General features: G+C 41.1%; 1 protein-coding gene across 11 annotated transcripts in view; it reads left to right on the forward strand.

The window, feature by feature from the left end:
• Positions 1 to 18,860, forward strand: part of GRIP1 (glutamate receptor interacting protein 1) — a 570,734-nt gene that overhangs the window by 530,851 nt on the left and 21,023 nt on the right. For 6 of the 11 annotated variants that reach the window (XM_040982180.1, XM_040982132.1, XM_040982154.1 and 3 more), the window contains 7 exons: positions 2,799 to 2,943; positions 4,023 to 4,162; positions 4,332 to 4,526; positions 12,902 to 13,058; positions 13,826 to 13,937; positions 14,051 to 14,095; positions 18,320 to 18,553. In XM_040982180.1, coding sequence (XP_040838114.1) covers positions 2,799 to 2,943; positions 4,023 to 4,162; positions 4,332 to 4,526; positions 12,902 to 13,058; positions 13,826 to 13,937; positions 14,051 to 14,095; positions 18,320 to 18,553 — 1,028 coding nt within the window. The remainder of the gene's footprint in view (positions 1 to 2,798; positions 2,944 to 4,022; positions 4,163 to 4,331; positions 4,527 to 12,901; positions 13,059 to 13,825; positions 13,938 to 14,050; positions 14,096 to 18,319; positions 18,554 to 18,860) is intronic. The other 5 variants (XM_040982200.1, XM_040982167.1, XM_040982175.1 and 2 more) reach the window with 1 other exon arrangement.

An 18,860-nucleotide genomic window follows, 5' to 3' on the forward strand; every position in this document is an offset into this window, starting at 1 on the left:
CCATATTAGAATACTTGGGTTAGAGTCCTTACTCCACTCATTCCAGATTCCTACTAAAGCACACCCTGAAAGCTCCAAGTGATGGCTCAAGTTCTTGGCTTCTCTGGCACCCACATGTGAGATCTGGGATAAGATCCTGGCTCTTGGCTTTGGCCTGACCCTGACCCTGACCCAGCCCCAGCTGTCACAGACACGTGAGGAAAGATGAAGGCAACTTTATCTGTTATACCACCACAACACAAATTCTGAAAGATTTTTTTTCTAACAAATGAAAAAATAAACTTTAAAGGAGAAGTGATATATTTGATTTTTACTTATGACTGCTTATAAAAGATTATACTATTGTAATAATATGGAGGGAATCAGTTGAGGGGAGGGAATTTGGGGAAGGGGTAGGGAAGATCCCAGAGCCTATGGGATTGTACCATAAAATCAAAAATAAAAACAGAAAAATACATATTATGGCAAAACTATGCCCGAGTTTCAAAATTTTTGCACCCAATGAAAACTTACCCTTTTAATTCAATTTTCCATGAACCTTTTGAAGTACTGTCAATATTACCAGAGTTTTATCTAGATTTTATATAGTCAATGGTGCTGGCTACAAAGTACATGTACTCTATCCAGTGAGTACTCCATTTCTATCCAAGCTGGCTCTCAAGGATGGCAAAATATCGTGTACTGTTGGCAAACAAGATTTTTGACTTGCATCCTTAGCACATCACTGCCAGCCTATTGGCCCCGACTTAGAAGCAGTGCAGAAGTTTTTGAACCAGACAGGGCCGTGTTAGACTTAATGTGGAACAGTCTCAGCTGCTAACGTAAGTCTAACATTAAGGATTTTCATAACCCAACTGCTGATTCAAGCATCGCAGAGTGTGGCCGAAAGTCTTTAATTCTCAATGGTTGGAGCTTCTTTATAGAGGTGGATGAGGGCAGTGAAAGTGATGACCACTCCGCAGCTCCCATTCATAGCCAGAAGGGAGGCAAATGCTGACAGGGAGGACGTACTTCCTCCCATGGTACTCCTCGAGCCTTCATTGTGTGGTCACCCCAATTCTTCACAGCACACTTGGATAATTGAATGGTAGCTCAGGCTTTTTTGTTTTCTGCTTTATCTGAGGGTTTCACATTGTGAATAAACAGCTGCTCTGGCAAAAATAGGGCCATGTTAGTGCTTCATTTGATTGCATTCTGACTGTAAAAGCTAACTATTTTGTTCAAGTAGCTGTGGAAATAAAGCAGCTTCATAACCATTGACAGCTCCTGTGCCGAAGAAGTAAAACAGGAAATGTCCATGAACCTTAAGCACATCAAGAGCAAATAAATCCCTTGGAATTCTGAGGTTTCTTTCTTTTTATTTATTTTCATTGGAAAGGCAGATATAGAGTGGAGGAGAGACAGAGAGGAAGATCTTCCATCTAATAATTTACTCCCCAAGTGGTAGCAACAGCTGGCACTGAGCTGATCCAAAACCAGGAGCCTGGAGCTTCTTGCAGGTCTCCCAAGTGGGTGTAGAATCCCAAGAGTTTGGGCTGTCCCCAACTGTTTTCCCAGGCCACAAGCTGGGAGCTGGATGGGAAGGGAAGCAGGACCGCCAGGATTAGAACCGGCACCCATATGGGATCCTGGCTAGTACAAGTTGAGGATTGTAGCCACTAAGCTATTGTGCCAGGCCCACATTCTGAGATTTCATACTCGTAACCCTGACATATTCACAGTTCCCACTACTTTGATGGTGACCAGCCAATATTTTAGGCAGACACATTCACAATATCTTTCCAGCCAATATTTTAGGCAGACACATTCACAAATACCTCCGCCTCACACCTCTGTGAAATAACCAAAATGTATATGATGTGGAAGGTTAGCTTACAAGTCAAGAGCAGAAGAGCTAACCAGTCAGATCTCTGCCTTCGGTGGGACCAGTCAGAGGGGTGCTGCTTACTGTTTTGGTCTCCAAGCTGAGTTCTTTAGGTCTCAGTCATATCAGTCTTGTAATTTGCTCCACACCTGAGCAAAATCAACTTTTCCATATTTGTAATCAGCTCCGGGGCGGGCATTTGGCCTAGTGGTATAAAACATAGATTAGGATAGCCACATGTCATATCAGACAAGCTGCATTGACATATGGGCCCTGTTCCTGACTCCCGACATGTGCTGATGGGAACCCTGGAAGGCTGCAAGTAATAGCTCAATTAATGTCCACCCACATGGGATCCATTAGAGTCCCCAGTCCCTGACTTTGGTTCTGACCCTTTTCAACCATCATGGGCACTTGGGGAGTGAACCCACTTAATAAACAGTGTTATCTCACCTTTCTATGTCACTGTCCTCCTCTCATCAAGAAATAAACCAATTTTAAAGTGAGTATGCTTATAAATCTTGAAAATGGAAATTACATTGCCCAATCCTTTTTGTTACCGAGTGACTTCTCCCATACCACTTACTTAGCCATATGTTTATTCTACAGATATTTCTCCCTTATTATGCTTACACAATGCTAGGCAGACTCTGTCCTGGACGTGGATCCAGTCCAGATCGCCTAATGGGAGAATCGCTCGCAGATTTAAAGATGTAATCTTTAGGCTGTGTTCCCTTTCCTTTGAACTGACAGATGCATTCATTATTGGAATGTATAAAAGCCTGTTAAGAAATTTGACTTCACCAAGTGATTATTTTTCTGAGACGTAATGTTTTAATGTTTTGAATTTCCTACTTTTGTTTATGAATGCATGTGACATCTTGTTTTGCTGCTTCCAAAGAAATCAATTATGACACCTTGACATTTATTGCAGATGAACAAGAAAGTTCCGGAGCAATTATTTACACCGTGGAGCTTAAGCGCTATGGAGGTCCCCTTGGCATCACAATTTCAGGAACTGAAGAGCCGTTTGATCCTATAATCATTTCAAGCCTAACTAAAGGGGGATTAGCAGAAAGGTAAGATTTGAAGAAACTGCTATAATTCCCTGTGTCAAAGAAGAGCGTCCTTCCTTACAGCCATGAAGAAAGCCTGCTCCCTCTCCTCTCAGGTTATCTGTTGAGTTTTTCAGTTCTGCACAAACCATTGATTTTGGAGCTTGAGAACTCTCCAGCAGAGCGCTGACTTGACTCTGAGAGAGTCAGTAAAAGATGGCATGGGGCTTATCATCGATGCTCCTCTCCAGAAATGTAGAAAGCAACCACTGGAGGTGGATTTATATCGTGTCCATTTTGAGAAGAGAAGACTAAAGTTCAGGGAGGCTAAAAGACTTGTTGCAAACATTGACTGCGTCTCTGCTACCTGACAGGTGCTGTGCTCAGCTGCTGTGTATTCAGGAAGAGGTGACGCAGGCTTCAGCTTCAAAGATTCCAGGGAGCAAAGCATAGTGAAGTAATACCTTCGGTTTGCAATGTCCACTGCTTTCTTGGGCAATGGTGCACGCTGCATTTCTTTCTAAGATACTGTTGAGTATATCACAAGCCCTACAACCAGATTTGTTCTCCAGTAACTAGGGGGACAAAGGCATCGTGTGGCCTGATATCTGAAGACAGTGGCTTGAAAAATAGGGACATAGCATTGTAGAATTGTAGACTAAAAGGTGCATTAGAAATGTTTGTCCAACATCTTCGTCTACAAATGAGGGGACTGAGGCAGCTCAGAAACTGTGGGAGTTTAACATTCTCATATTAACAGAGACCCCTATACTATGACATTCTCCTCCAGTCCCTAGATACCTTTGTTAGACAAGACAATACATCAATCCACTTGTTATTTTCCTGGGATTGTCATGGGGTTTATCAAATGACTCAGCTTCCTTTGAGTTTAAAAAAAGTCCCTTTTCAAATCTAATTAAAATATTATTTCTAATTTTGCTAGAAGTAACTCCCAACAGTTGCAGTTCTTTTATAAAGTGGCCCCGGAAATAGGTGGAAGTGCTTTGTGCAAGTCTTGCTGGTCTGTAACCCTGACTGGGTGAGGCTTATCAGGGACTGCAGGGGTTGTTACTACCTCCCTGGTATGTTTGGTGTTGTTCCAGAACTGGTGCAATTCACATAGGAGACCGAATCCTCGCCATCAACAGCAGCAGCTTGAAAGGGAAGCCTCTGAGTGAAGCCATCCACTTGTTGCAGATGGCAGGCGAGACTGTCACCCTGAAAATTAAGAAACAGACAGATGGTGAGTGGTTGAGAACCACAAGGAAGACTGTCCAGTGCTTTTCCTCTGTGAAAACATGTATTGGTTTCTTGGGGAATTTGTACTGAAAAACCCTCCTTTCATGACGTAGTTGAGGATCTTTCTGTTCAAACTTAACTCTGATACTTACACTCTTTCCCTGTCTTTAAAGCCCAGTCAGCCTCCAGTCCCAAGAAGTTCCCTGTTCCCAGCCACTTGAGTGACCTGGGGGATACAGAGGAGGATTCCTCTACTGCCCAGAAGCCAGGCAAGCTGTCCGACCTGTACCCCTCCACGGTGCCCAGTGTGGACAGTGCTGTGGACTCCTGGGATGGCTCTGCCATCGACGCCAGCTATGGGAGCCAAGGTATGTCCTTGCTTTGGCCTGTCAAAAGGCCTGCCATTGCTAAAGCCATTTCCTAGAGAATCACTCTCTGTGCTGTGAGACAGTAGCTTTAGTTAACTTGTGTCTGCTTCAGTGTTTGCCTATTGAACCTGTTGGGTGCTTTCACTTGGCTGGCCTTGCAGTTCCTCCTCCTCCTCCTTGCTGTGGAGGAGTCATGGACATTTATCAAATACTAACAGGCCTACATTAGCTCTACTGATGACCAATTGATCAAACTGGAACTTGTCCTTCAAGTTCACATGAATATGGAGAAGCACTTCAGGAAAGTAGTTCACTAGAGACAGGTCCCGTTGTTTTTTTCAGCAGGGGTTCCACGAAGAAGGATTGGGGAATTCTGAAGACGAGCGTAGGAGATGAGCCAAAGAATTGGAACCCCCACTTATTCCTACTGACTCCCAGCTCTAAATGGAAACTTGTAGGAGGTTCCTTGAATACTCCTTATTTTTAGAGTTGTTGGCACAATATATAAAAGTGTGTACTGGGTTTTCATTCATAGACATCCTATTTTTGTATGAAATAGTATAACCCACATTAAACGTTACACCTGATCATTTACCAGTCAAGCACAAATACACCTGATTGCAGCCTGAAAACTGAAAGTTTTTAAAAAAATTATTGCCAGTGGATCATAACATCAAAAGAGAAATGCATCAACACTTCTTTGTATTTCTGCTCTGTGAGTCTCCCAAGCCTTTTACAAAGCATCTTCACATAACTAACCTCAAGTGGTTCTCATAATGAACTGGGAAGTTGAAGGTCACTGTCACTGAGTTGGTGTTAGAAGGCTTAGAAGTGAGCTAGTGTGGTGCTGTGTAAGTTCCTGTCGCACAGCAACATGCTGCATGCAGTTGAATGCCCACAGGAACTGGTGGCTCCTCGCTTGCCGAGGCAGCCCTCTCATCTCCTTGTAGCCCTAACAGCTCGAAAGTGCATGCTTATATTGAGCTGAACTCTGGCTACCCAGCGTGTTCTCCTGTCGATCCTGGTTACCCTCAAGGTCTATGCACTTGACAGCCTTTCAGATACTCAGACTCAACTATCAGGCCTCTTTTTAAAGTTTCCCTTTCTAGTAAAATAGCCCCATTTCTTTGTTCCTGTTACTAACTTTTAAGTATCTTTTCTCATCCTGTGGGCCTCTCTTTTGAATATATCCAAGTTTAACATTGTATCTTTCCAAGTGTAGCAATCACCAAGGTCATCTGACAGCCTAACAGCCCAAAGCACAACGCTGCCACCTTCTGTTCTCACGATGGTGGGACCTGCAATGCAATGCAGCCTTCCTTGTCGCAAGAATTTGGGGATCCATCATAGCCATTGCTGATTGCTCATTTGGAGCTGTTTACCAAGACCTCAAATTCTGAAATTTCCTTTTCCTTCATAGGTGATTTTGAGTTAAACAAGTTTTGCTGTGGTGTGGGTTTTGAAAAGCAAAGGCTAGAATCATCCTCATATTTTTTTTTCCTTTGTATACATTCTGATTTTTAGCCTGTCCCTGCAGCCTCTCAGTTGACTATCATTGACCAGAAAGACCCTGAACCCTTTCACTGTTGCCGTTTAGGCTGTAAAAGCTGCCCCATTCCCCTCCCTGGTGTACATCGTCCTCCTTCAGCTGGGAATGTGTGTAACCACACTGCTTTTTGCTCTCTGATGCTCTTCCAAAATGTCAGCACATCTGCTCACCAAGTGCATGATAACTGGCAGAAGTAACACCAATGTGCAATGTGTACACACTGTTAGACAAAGCCCATATAATCTGTTCTCACAGGAGAGGTCACCCAGCTGCAGCCCCAGACAGTTAACAAGTAAACTGCCAGTAGCCAGCAGGGCCAGGTGCTACTCAGTTCATGAAAATAGAATGGATTGATCCAAGTTGGTGAGAAAGAGGAGTGTGCTTAAGGCAGTTGCACGGTGGGGTGACCTCAATCCCACTTCTGTAGCTGGGATGCAGACTCTCCTAGTATACCTCTATCCGTTTTACCCGTTGCTCATATGCCTCTCCACCTTGCCCATGTATCTTATGCTCTTGGCCCCCTTGCGTTTTGTTTATCTTTCCTCTAGCTTTCCGATTCTGTGCTTGGATTTAGCAAAGGTCAGTGGGAGAGGAGACGAACTAATTGGTGGTTCTGAGACTACACCTTTCTCTTGGATAGTGTGTACTTCTTGTGATCTCTGTAATTCCTGATTCTTAACTCAGATCATGGTTTTTGCTTTTGTTTGTCTCTTGAGGTAATTTTGACCATTTGTATCCTACGAGAAAAAAATCCATTTCATTCAGGTTTTCAGATGCATTTAAGATAATTAAATAATCTTGCTTAATTTTCATGTCATTATCTCTTACTTTCTATAATTATGTCCCCAGTATTGTTTCTTAATTTCTATATTTGTGCTTCTATTCTTTTCCCATGATGAAATTAGTAATGGTTTTGCTTTAGTTACTATTTTTTCAAAAAGTAAAAAAATTCTGCTTCTTACATTCATCTGTTAGTTCTGCCCTGAGTTTGTTATATTGCATAGAATTACTTTATTACAATATTTTTCTTTTTTTTTCAGAAAAGGAGCAAAGGAGAACAATTAAATTTATTATATTTAATTGTAATTAATGTTCTCCATAGTAGTAGAAATTAAATCCTAAGAATTAAGACATCACTGTCACCTGTTATGGTTTAGCTTTGAACAGTTACATCAATTACAATATCTAAGGATTCTTTCTTTTGATGCCAAGCATTAGTCTTTATCTCGTGGGTAAAATATTGCCCCTGTTGAGAGTAAGGCCACTTGCATTAAGCCTCCTTTGGCCAGAAATGAAAACTTCAAAATTATATAAATTAAGTTAGACCTTAGTAGACAACAAAGTGAGTTCATGCTGACCTTCCATGGAAACTAAATTTGGAGGCACAAGAATCATTCCAGCAGACTGCAGCAGTCTGAGCTCTGATCCCATCATGAGCCTCTGTGTACTGATGTTAACGTCTGCCACTTGGGGTTAGTTAGCCCGGATTCCACCATCCCTTCTCAAATACCGTTTTTTAATCAAAGATACTTCTTCGATTAGTTACTCTACCGCATCTTGGCTTATCATAGAGCCAGCATCATTTTTTAAAAAACCATGTCAGAAACGAGGAGCATCTGAACTGCTAGGAAACTAATATTGCAACACAAGAGCTCATCTAGCGTTCCTGGCTTGTGAAGTCTTTGAACAACATCACACACATTAGGTAGAAGGAGTCCTGGCCTTTTCATGTGTTTTGTTGCAGGGCAGCATTTGTCAGTTCATCAAATTCTTGGGACCATTTTTTTTTCCTACCTAGTATTCTGTTACCTAAGAACTATGACCGTATATCCCGTTTTGCCAAGGATTGGCCCTGAATACCTGTTGTCAGGAACCCTGTACAGTTCATTGTCTGTTTCAATCTCCAAAAAAAAGTGCCATTTTGAATCATATAATAAATTATATGGTTACAGTGTAAATGTATTGTTTAGCTCAGTTTGCCATAATAAAATATTATAGATTAGGTGACTGAAACAACAGGAACTTAATTTTTCACAGTTGTAAAGCTTACAAGTCCACCATCAAGGTACCAGCTGGGATTAATTTTACATTAATTACATAATTTTACATACTTTGAACTTGAGTAACTCTTATGTTTATTTCTTAGCTAATGCTCCTTTTCTGGCCTGGATAAATAATGTATCTGTTTGATGACTTCTTAGAGTTTTCATTAAAATGGCAATAATCGATAAAAGAACACATGTACAATCAGAGCCCAGCATCCTTTAGATGTCATGAAGGAATGCAGTCCCCTGTGTGGGCTTTGCTGTAACACTAAGGACACTTCTTGGGACACCTGCTTCTCCTATTGGAGTGCCTGGGCTCAGGTCTTGTCCTGCCCTTTTCCCGTGAGTTCTTTACATTTCTGGTTTGATCTCTTGTTTCATAGCCTTGTGACTCTGCCATGCTTTGCCAACATCTTGTGATGTTCTGTGTCATCATATATGTCAGTTATTCTGAGGCAGATTTTTTTTCTCACGAGAGTTCTTCACTTGTTACTGCTTTTCTATCCCTTGTTATTTATTTTTCTTTCTTTCATTTGGGATTAATATGGCAGACATCTGATGCCAGTCCTTCTGAATTATTGCTCATTGCTGAATGAAGTGACTTGTTTTTCTAAACTGAAAATATGCTAGAGAAACTCAGAAACAAACCCCGAGTTGTGTTCCAGATTAGTGAACTATCCCAGCTCACCAATGTGCACTGCAGGCAAGCTCTCCCCCAGCCGACAGGGTCAGCACCTGCAGGGACAAACAAGGCAGAGTTCCTCTGTGCCATCCCGCCTTATAGAGAGCCTGCTCCACTCAGCTGCAGGAGGCACTTCAGAAACTTTGGGGAAAAGTGGAATTGAAGCATGAGTTTATTTTGGTGCATGAAGTTTTAAAAACATGCATTTTTTCATGATACACATTATCCATGAATTATGTATTTATTGATGAGACAGGTAGATAGAAAAAATTTCCAGCTCCTGGCCTGTTTCCCCAAGTGCCCACAACTAGTGGGGAGGCCAGGAACGGCAGGAACCCAGTCACTGGAGCTCGCTCTTCTCTCTCTGGGGACTATAGTAACAGAAGCTGGATCCAGGAACAGGGCATCGGATACAGGAAGTGCTTGTGCTAACCACTAGGCTAACCACCCACCCCTCCATGAATTTCCTCATGATTCCCATGTATGAAGAGATTCCTTTACTCTGACATTTTAAAACTAGAATCTCAAACACTTTAGTTAGTTCTGGGAAAGAAATATTACAAGTAATTACATAAGATGTAAGATTTTACTCTCTTATTCTTGACAAAATTGAGTCTTAGGAACAAATTTAGGCAAGAATTGTCTGGCTGTCTTTTCTATATTAAAATTGGTTTCCAGAAACAGAAGTAATGGTAAAATATACATTCTCAGGATTATACAGTGGAAGTCTGAATTCTAAAATCATCCATTGATTTCAAGCTCGTGGTTATAAACTAACATTGTTTAGTTTGCTATTCTTAATTAATACTGAGTGTAAATGAAGAGCCATAAATAGAATATTTTAATCTGCATTGATACTGAAAGTCAGATATTACAGTGTTAGAATATTAAAATTTCATAAACATCTAAGGTTAGGTACTCCAAAAAATAAAAGGCCTCAACTTACCATCCCATTCACTTTCAGAAGTCTCTGTATTTATGAGCATCTGTTCCCCATTTTACAAATAAATAAAAGTAAACATTGTCTTAGTGAAAGAAATCCGGACTGAATTTCTACCTCTCATTGTGATATAAAGTGTAAAGCCAGATACTGGAAGCCAGTTGGTAAGGAATTAAAAAGAGAGGAGTGGGAAGAGGGAAGACAGGCTTATAACTTCAGGAGTAATTATTTGGGACACCCATTATTTTAAATTATTTATTTGTTTTTTCTGTTAATTTAACTTAGATTTAGTTTCTAATACCATACATGTATTTCAGTTTCATGTGTTTAGGTCACCACTCAGTGAAAATGAAGCTTAATCCTGTTTCTGGCACTTGACTTCTCACACCCGGGATGCCTTGTTACATTTTTTTCCTTGGTTTTTACATTGGACTCCCACGAGAAGGCATGTACCTCAGGCTCTGTTGTCTCCCACCTATGGCGACCAGCCTACATTTTTATCAAAGCTAGCTATTCTTATTTCCTATTGCAAATCATGGCGACCTCCACCACGCCAATTAAGGATTCAGTTTAGCTACATATAAAACAAAATCCAAATAATGGTACTTAAACACGATAGGGAACTATTTTTCTCCCTGAGCCTAGAAAAGGAGGGTACCTCCATGTTACGGTCAGGGCAAGGCTTCTCTCAGCTTCTTTCTAGATGACCAATTCCCTCGTCTCTCCACTGCCTTTGCTGGAAGACGCACATCATGCCTGAAATATCTGAACTTCTACTGCTACTACTATCTTCTTGCTTTCAGCATCTTGTCATTCCTCATTTCTATCAATGACCTTACAAAAACCAAATCCAGGTCCCTGAGCGGTAGCCTAGTGGCCGAAGTTCTCACCTTGGTATCCTTGGTATCCTAAAAGAAGTTTCATGGCCTTTTGATCACATTTGGGATTTCATCTTGAGATGAAATCTGTCTGAACCTTAGCACTCTCTCTGGTGGACACCCTGCTTGCTACATTTCCACTGCATTGAGGATGTTGCTGTAACGGTGTATGCAGACAGATGGAGAGCAGGTGGGAAGACAACACAGAAATGTCTTGGAGACAGAGCCAGCTGCATGATCAGGCCACTTTACTGTACTTGGAAATGAGGATCCCGGCTTATTTTGCCATACTGGTGTGTTACACAACGTAAGCAATGTGTATCACATTGCAAATCAATGTACTCCCATACAGGTGTGCGCACACACACACACGTCACAACCTGAAGCTGGTTGACAGAGCGAGCAGTATGTGCAGTCACAGCACCAGACCTACACCGAAGTCCTTGCGCTCCCTCTTGACCCCCAAAAGGAATCCTGAAAAGACTAGATACTCCCTTATATACTTAAAATTTTCATCCAGACTTTTTTTTCTCTCAAAATTCAAATGCTTACAAAGACTATCATTTTTTTAGTTTGTTGTGACTATGCATGCTTTAAGTATAATTCTGTCAAAATCTTGAAGCCACTGATTTAGCTCAAAGTTATGAAAAATGCCCATTATGTAACACAGTTTACAAAGCCATTCCTCCCTCTCTGAGCCATCAAGTTAATCAGACTTAACTACTTGTCAGAAAAATGTCAGTCTTCATTTTGCATTGCAGTTAACGTAATAATGCAGCAGTTCCAACGTTGGCATCTGTCTTTTCTGTAGCTTCTAGTTCTGAGAGACACAGAAATGGATGGATGAGGAAGAGAGTAAAAGCCCAGCCATGTGTTTGTGCCTGGTAGAAATAAGGCCCTGCTCCCCGGAGTCCTTCTCAGAGAACTCAAATCATTCCTTGACTTGGCAGCTGGAAGTTTTGCCGTCCCAGAGCCAAGCCCCTCCCAAGGCGGGACGTGGATGAGGAATATGCCCTGCACTTGAATCAGGCATTAGAAGAACAGTTGTGAAAGGAGAACTGGCAGGTCTCAGACTCTGGCACTTTTCAGCTCAGTCAATTTTGAGGAAAGTACATATTCTACCTTTATGACTTGAACCTCCAGGGAAGTTTACAAGTGGCTGTGGATTCTTGAAAACACTATTCTAAGCCTACAGTGTGCTTCATCTGAAAAAATGTACATAATAGTACCTTCCCTCTAAGCCTTTTATGAAGATTTATTTGTTTATATGAATGAAAGAGCTTCCACCTGCTGGTTTACTCTTCAAATGCTGCAAGGACCAGGGTTGTGCCAGGCTGAAGTCAGGAAATTGGCACTTCATCCTGGTCTTCCATGGTGGCAAGAGCTCAAACCTTCTGCTGCTACTTTCCCTGCATGCGCTAACAGCTGAATAAGAGAGAAGCAGCCAGGACTCCAACAGGGGCTCCTATGGGATTCTAGTACTGCAGAGGGTGGCTTAACCCATTGTACTTCAACATCTGTCCTTCAAACTTGTTTTGTTGTTGTTGTTTTGTTTTGCTTTGCTTTGTTTTGTTTTGTATCTTAGGAGGTTTCTTCCAGCAGGGCAGGAAGGGGATGGGGTGGTGGTAGAGCAGTGAGGAAAAAGCGGGAGGAAGGGGGAAGACTGGAAGAGAGAGACAAAGCCGCACCTGGGGGCCTTTATGCCATTCAGCTGAGCCGCAAGGTGTGAGGGCAGCGATGGGGTGGATTAAGGGCAGGCCCCAGGGGATTGGTGCCTGGGACTGTCACAGGTGATTGCCTAAGAATGATTGGTAAGTGGGCGGAGTTGGGGAAGGCGCTGGCAGATTGGGGGTGGGATTCTCAGGTGAAATGGCTGATTGGTGGACAGCTGGAATGGCGTGAATTTCGTGAGCTGCGAGGAAGAGGAAATGGGAGCCAGGTCCAGGGTGAGATATTTGAATAACTCCTTAAAATTCCTCCGTTTTGTTATATATAACAGCTTCTTCAAGCTGAGTTTTCCCTTGGCAGTGGTTGTAGCCTGGTGGGAGGAATGGGAAATGGAGGGCGCTCCTAGTCCTGTAAAAAAAACTTGGTTTTGAAGAGTAAATAAGGTGGTATAAATGAAGCACTAGTGCAATCCTAGATGCCGGGTTAACACTCTCTGTTTTCACTTTTGTGATTGTGGTTGCTATTATTTAATCCTCTTCCCCCCCCAACACACCGGTTAGCAGTTCCATTACTCATACATTAAGTCAACCTTGGTACCTTGCTTATGTTTTAGGCCCTGGCTTTCAGGCCTCGGGATACAGCTTCAACACCTATGACTGGAGGAGTCCAAAGCAGAGAGGCAGCTTATCCCCAGTCCCTAAACCTCGAAGCCAGACTTACCCAGATGGGGGACTAAGTAGTGAAGACTGGGACCGCTCCACAACCAGCGGGTAAGGTTCCGGCCTTTACTGCCCTCTCCACGACAGCCTCCGGGTCATGGAGGCAAGATCTCAATCTCTCTATTTCCAGTGGCACGCACTCTTCAGATTAGCTGGCCACAGACAAGATTCTAAATCTTGTGCCTGAACGCCACAACACAGTCAGAACTTTTGCTGTTATCACAGTAGTTAAAATTGAGGAAAGCAAATGGCAAAAACCATATCCTTGCCCTGAAAAACTAACTCCTTCTCTTTTCTTTGAAAAGGTGATTTCACATTAAATTTCTTTTTTGTTTTAACTTGGGAGAGGCAGGGTTGCCCTCTTCTGATTGACTCTCCAGATGTTTTTTAGATACTTACACTTTGGCATTTTGTCTCTTTCTAAAGTTTTTAAATGAAATTTACAAAAAGTACAAACATTCATTCGTAACGATTTATAGTTAAAACACATTTCTCTTTCAGAGCTGTCTCTTTGCTTGTAGATACAACAGCTGAAATACAGTAACATGTGCCGTTTGATCCCAGTAGGGCTGTGTTAATGCTGCTCGTTCAGCAACAGCCATGAATAAACCACAATGCTGGGAGGAAGACCACAGGCCTTCCCTGCAGCCTTCCGGACACATGGCCTTCCTAAAGCATGCTTAAGAGCACAGCTGGCTCTCCTTGGAGGCCACACTTGCAGAAAAGCCAGATCCGAAATGAACGCCTTGCTGCTTTCTGTCTGTCTGGAACAGCATCGCGTTTGAGAAGGTGCTCACCTGCACTGTGCTTCTTGACAGCTTCGCGGGAACAGCCGACAGCGCGGAGGCGGAGCAAGAGGAGAACTTCTGGTCTCAAGCGCTGGAGGATCTAGAAACCTGTGGCCAGTCAGGAATTCTGAGAGAACTTGAGGTAGCTCGGGCCTGTGACTTGCTTTCCTTGTTTCTACCTTCATGTTTTTTTGGTCCTCTTACATTTGCACTATTCACACCAGTTCATTTAAAAGCTTTAACCCCTTTCCACAGGAGAAAGCTGACAGGCGTGTGTCTTTGAGAAACATGACTCTCTTGGTAGCTACCCTTTATGTTTCTATTTTTGCTTGTGAAGCTGCCTTCCCTGCCCCCCCCTTGCCTTCTGGACAGCAGTTTGGTTTTATATGATGCAGCTGGAAATATTTCTTTCCCCATTTCCTCCCTCCCCCTCGAGCTTACTGACTTGTGGCTTCTGCCAATGCTCCTGCTAACCCTGACTGTACCTGTTCCCCACCGAATCGCTAAGGTCGAGCTGAGTCCCCCAGCAGTGGCGCATCTCACCCTCTCAGTTGCTTTAGAAAGGTTTCTTTGGCATGTTTTCATTTGTACCTGGTATAGAAATGTATTGTTACGAGGAACATAAGAGGAAATTTCATATTTTTTTTTTGCCCTCAAAGTTGATAATGATGCAGCTGATAGAAAGGCCAGTCTATTTGATAAGCAGGCAAAATACAACGTGAAACATTGATTCCACATTCAATGCATGTGGATTTAAGGAAGAACAAGACAGAATGTAATAGCTGAACTCCTGGAGGGTTCTTTAATCAAAGCAGTGAATTTGCTGGTGTTAGTGACATTTTAGTCTGGGAAGTCCTGGACTATTTCCTTTTATGTTCTTTTAAATTTTCTGAGCTGTAAAAAAGAAAATGGCAAAAGTCTCATTTTTATTTTGATGTCATATGAGGTCCCCAAGTCACCATAAGGAATGTGAATGGCCTAACTGGGTGAAACTCCTGCAATTCTAAAATGATTATTCATCTTTATATTGTTTTTGCTTCTCAACTGCATGTGTGTATACTTTATGTGACTCTAATGTTTGTGAAACCGCAAAGAAAATTATAAGGAAAAGTATCAGTTTGAATTTGTAAACACCCTAGTATGATCTGGCATGAACACAGCTTCAGAGCACAGTTAAAGGCCCTGGACATGGATAATCCTGTATCATCTCAGTGAATGAAGATCTTGACAATTAATGCTTTTTCAATACAGCTTTCAAAAAAAAAAATCAAAATGCTTAAGCACTGGCTAGCTTATTTAAACTTTTACCACCTCCTTTATGTAGAATGAGTTAAATGTAGCCCCAACTGAATCATGAGAGTGACGCATGACTCTTGAACATGCCCAGGCCTTGAAAGAGTGTGATGGCTCGCTTGCCTTTTTTTAGTTTGTATTTTGATAGTTCTGTTTTGAAGAAGTGCAGCTGCTTTTCTAATGGCTTCTATTAGGCTAAATTATACAGATAATAAATAATACATTCAAATGGTGTTTTCAGCAAGAAATTAAGCTATCTCAGGGAAAAATATCAGAGAGCTGAAAGTTTTATTTCAGCAGCCGATGAATTTGCTTGACATAGTTCCAGAGAGATAAGGAAGTATGAAGTTATAAATGCAGAAAGAAAATACATTGAGTTTATAAGCAAACGAGAATTAAAGCCTACATCCAAGAATAATGATTGGCAGCTTCATAAATTAGAATCATGTCTATACTTATTACAAAGAGCATACATGTATTGGTTTAATATAAATCCCTTGGTTGGAAATATTTTTATGAAAAAAATTATTAGAGCTAGAGTCCACATATAAGACTTACATTCCATATTAAAAGTTCAGGCACACAATAACACTATTAAATGTAGAAGATTAACTAACATGAAGACTTATTACAGTTGAAACGAAAATTAATTTGAGCAATTTTCCTTTTGCTAGCAATAAATTTGATTCATCTTTAGCAATGAAAAACTCATAGTTTTAATAAAGGAGAAATTTTGAATTAAGGCTTTAGGCAAATTTTTAACCTCTGTCACCAGATTTTCTGTTATGAAATACAGGGATTATAATAAGTTAAGACTTACATAGCACTTAAAAATTTTTTTAATTAAAATGTTTGGATAAAAAATAATCATTATTATTTTTCCAGTTCTCAGTCAATGGAGACTGCTTTAGCTATTTTTTGTTTAATACTTTCATATTAGAGATAGAGAATTTACTGAATGTCATATAAAGGACTCTAAGTAACATTCAAAAGAACATTTAATTATTATTAGTTTTGCCATGAAAACAAGCAATACCTATTTCTGAACCCAAAGCATATTCTTTCTCTTCTAATTTTTAATATTTGTTTTAATTTTATAGTCCTTCTTAGATACTACTAATTCACTTGAAATTGACTTTAAACAAAACAGTAAAGCCACACCTTGACAACGGCACCAGGAGAACCCCTTCTGAAGCCACTCCTAGCTGCTGCTTAGCAGCTTAGACTCATTGCAGCACAACTGTGGTCTCCAGGTAGAACGGTTGTTTTACATCCAGTGTGTTTCCTGTCGCTCCCATAAAAGTGAATATACAAATGTAGATATTAACAAAGAAAATAACTAGTCCAAGATGGTAAATATAATACACGGATGCTGGCCACAGCAGGAAAACAAGCATTGGGTGCTGTCCGTTACAATAGACCAAACACAGAAATGACACATGTTAAGGAGAGTGTGTTCCGTTTCCGTGACATGAACAAAGCTAGCACAGAAAGGTTTAAATACACTTAAAAAGGCTATTTGCCTGAAATAAATCATAATAGAAATGACTCCCGTTTATTTAAAGCAGAAGAAGCCTTGAATACTAAAAAAGCTTTCTCAGGCTTCAGTCTAACACATCACAGAGAAGCAATGCGGCCAGGTGGTCCAGAACAAAGTTCTAGAATCATACTTCTGGGATTACAAGCTTAAGTAATTGGGCAAGTTGCATAATTTTAGTTTGGATTTGTAAAGGAGTTGTTATAAAAATTGGTTATATAGCTATCCACTATTATTTTATCTCTATATATGGAACTTCACATGCGTTAGTGTTGAGTGTGTTTTACAGTTATGATTTTATTTGGCAGAATTACAAGGGACATAGCTAATCTAGTGAGCAGATTGAAAAGTTTACTGGTTCTGTTTCTTTTCCAAGTCATTTGTTATATGTACTGACTACCACTCAGCCACCACTCAGCTGCTAGTCAGAGACCTGGTGGGTTTTTGAATTACGAAATCTTTGAGAAATGACAACTGACCAGTTCTCACTTCTCGGGGTTCCGTTCTGATCAACAGTTTTATACAGTTCGTTTTGCTCATTTAACTTGTGTAAGACCTTGGATCAGTCAGCTTTGTTGTCTCCATCTCATCTATAACGGAGGAGGAATATCAGTGTATTCTTCATAGTGTTGTTCTGAGACTTAAATAAAGGCTCAACAAATCAAGTTTGTGATGCTTTTAGCATTGGTATTGATATGAAAAAACTAGATCGTGTTGTATCCCATCACACGGCTTATGGAACTGGCTTCTGCCCCATAGTTTCTGATATACTGATACTAGTTCACCCTCGTGTAGCCACCTTTTCTAGGACAGCAGAATTTGCAGACCTGGTTTTTTTTTGGTTTTGTTTTTTGTTTTCTCAGAGTTTTGGCAGCATCCTACCATGAGAAATGAACATCCCTACATGATACTGATTTTACATCATTTTTAGTTCCAGTCCTGAGAGTCAGTCATCTTTGGGATCTAGAATTGCTTTTGCTTATATTATGCAAATAACATTTGGAACTGAACAAGCTTTTCAGTGTACTGGTAACAACCAATCCATTGCCATAGCTTTTGAGCTTTTAGCCTCTCTAAGCATCTTTCACACAGACCAAATTAAGAAATACAGGTTCATATCACTGTATTACTTGATGTGGTAACCTAGGTGATCTACCATCATCTGAGCCACAAACTTAGCCAAAGGAAAGACAGGATACAGTGCTATGTAGTGAACCTAGGGACTTAGATTTACATCGATAATCCCATCCAGTTGAAGCTAAAGACAGTGTTGTGAACAGAGGCAGCTTTAGAAGACTTTAGTTCATTTCCACAAGATCTGTTGAAGATAGTTTCAAGAACCCCATCTGTGAAAACCCTCTCAGTAAAAAGTTAATGCCTAAAATGTAGTCTGTAGTAAGCAAATGTTAGGGCTTTGCAATTTGCTTCAAAACTGCCAGGGGTGGTATTTGATTAAATAAACTCAATGGCTTAAGTACTTAAATTGGATTTGCGATGTGCATTATAAATGTCACTTGCAAAGCATTTTCCAGACTTTCATCGTTCAATTAGTACATCCATTCTCCAGCCTTTGGTTATGCCCTGAAGACACTGTATTTTGACTGGGCAGAAGAAGAAATGTGCTTAATGTTGAGCAACCAATCCCTTTCCTTAATATGTGGCTTAATTGTTTCTGAAAATTGTCAATGCCACAGGCAACAATCATGTCGGGGAGCACGATGAGTTTGAATCACGAGACCCAAACACCTCGCAGTCAACTGGGGCGACAGGCCAGCTTCCAGGAACGTGGCAGCTCTCGTCCACACTATAGCCAGACAGCTCGGAGCAACACCCTGCCTTCAGATGTGGGCAGGAAGTCTGTGACTCTGAGAAAAATGAAACAAGAAATCAAGGAGATCATGTCCCCAACTCCTGTGGAACTGCACAAGGTCAGTACCTTCTTTCTCTCTCCCCTAGGGTAAGGTTTACTGGGCACTCTTGTGTATCATGAAGGTCAGATGCAATCTCCATGGAGATGCCAGAGTTCAAATGCAGATCTTTGGACATTTTGTTCTCAGAAGATGTTGCCTAGGATTTGCTCTGGAAAGCAGGCAGAAATTGGCTTTGATGTGATGGTACTTATCAAGAAAGCATTTATGACCAAGAATTATAAAGATTTGAGTCTCTAAGATCACATGGATATTCTACAAAATAATCTATTATTCTGACATCATCTAAAGGGACAGATGCTTTCTA

Source organism: Ochotona curzoniae, unplaced genomic scaffold, assembly GCF_017591425.1.
Source record: "Ochotona curzoniae isolate NIBS_2020 unplaced genomic scaffold, NIBS_Ocur_1.0 contig_1014, whole genome shotgun sequence".
Taxonomy (NCBI): domain Eukaryota; kingdom Metazoa; phylum Chordata; class Mammalia; order Lagomorpha; family Ochotonidae; genus Ochotona; species Ochotona curzoniae.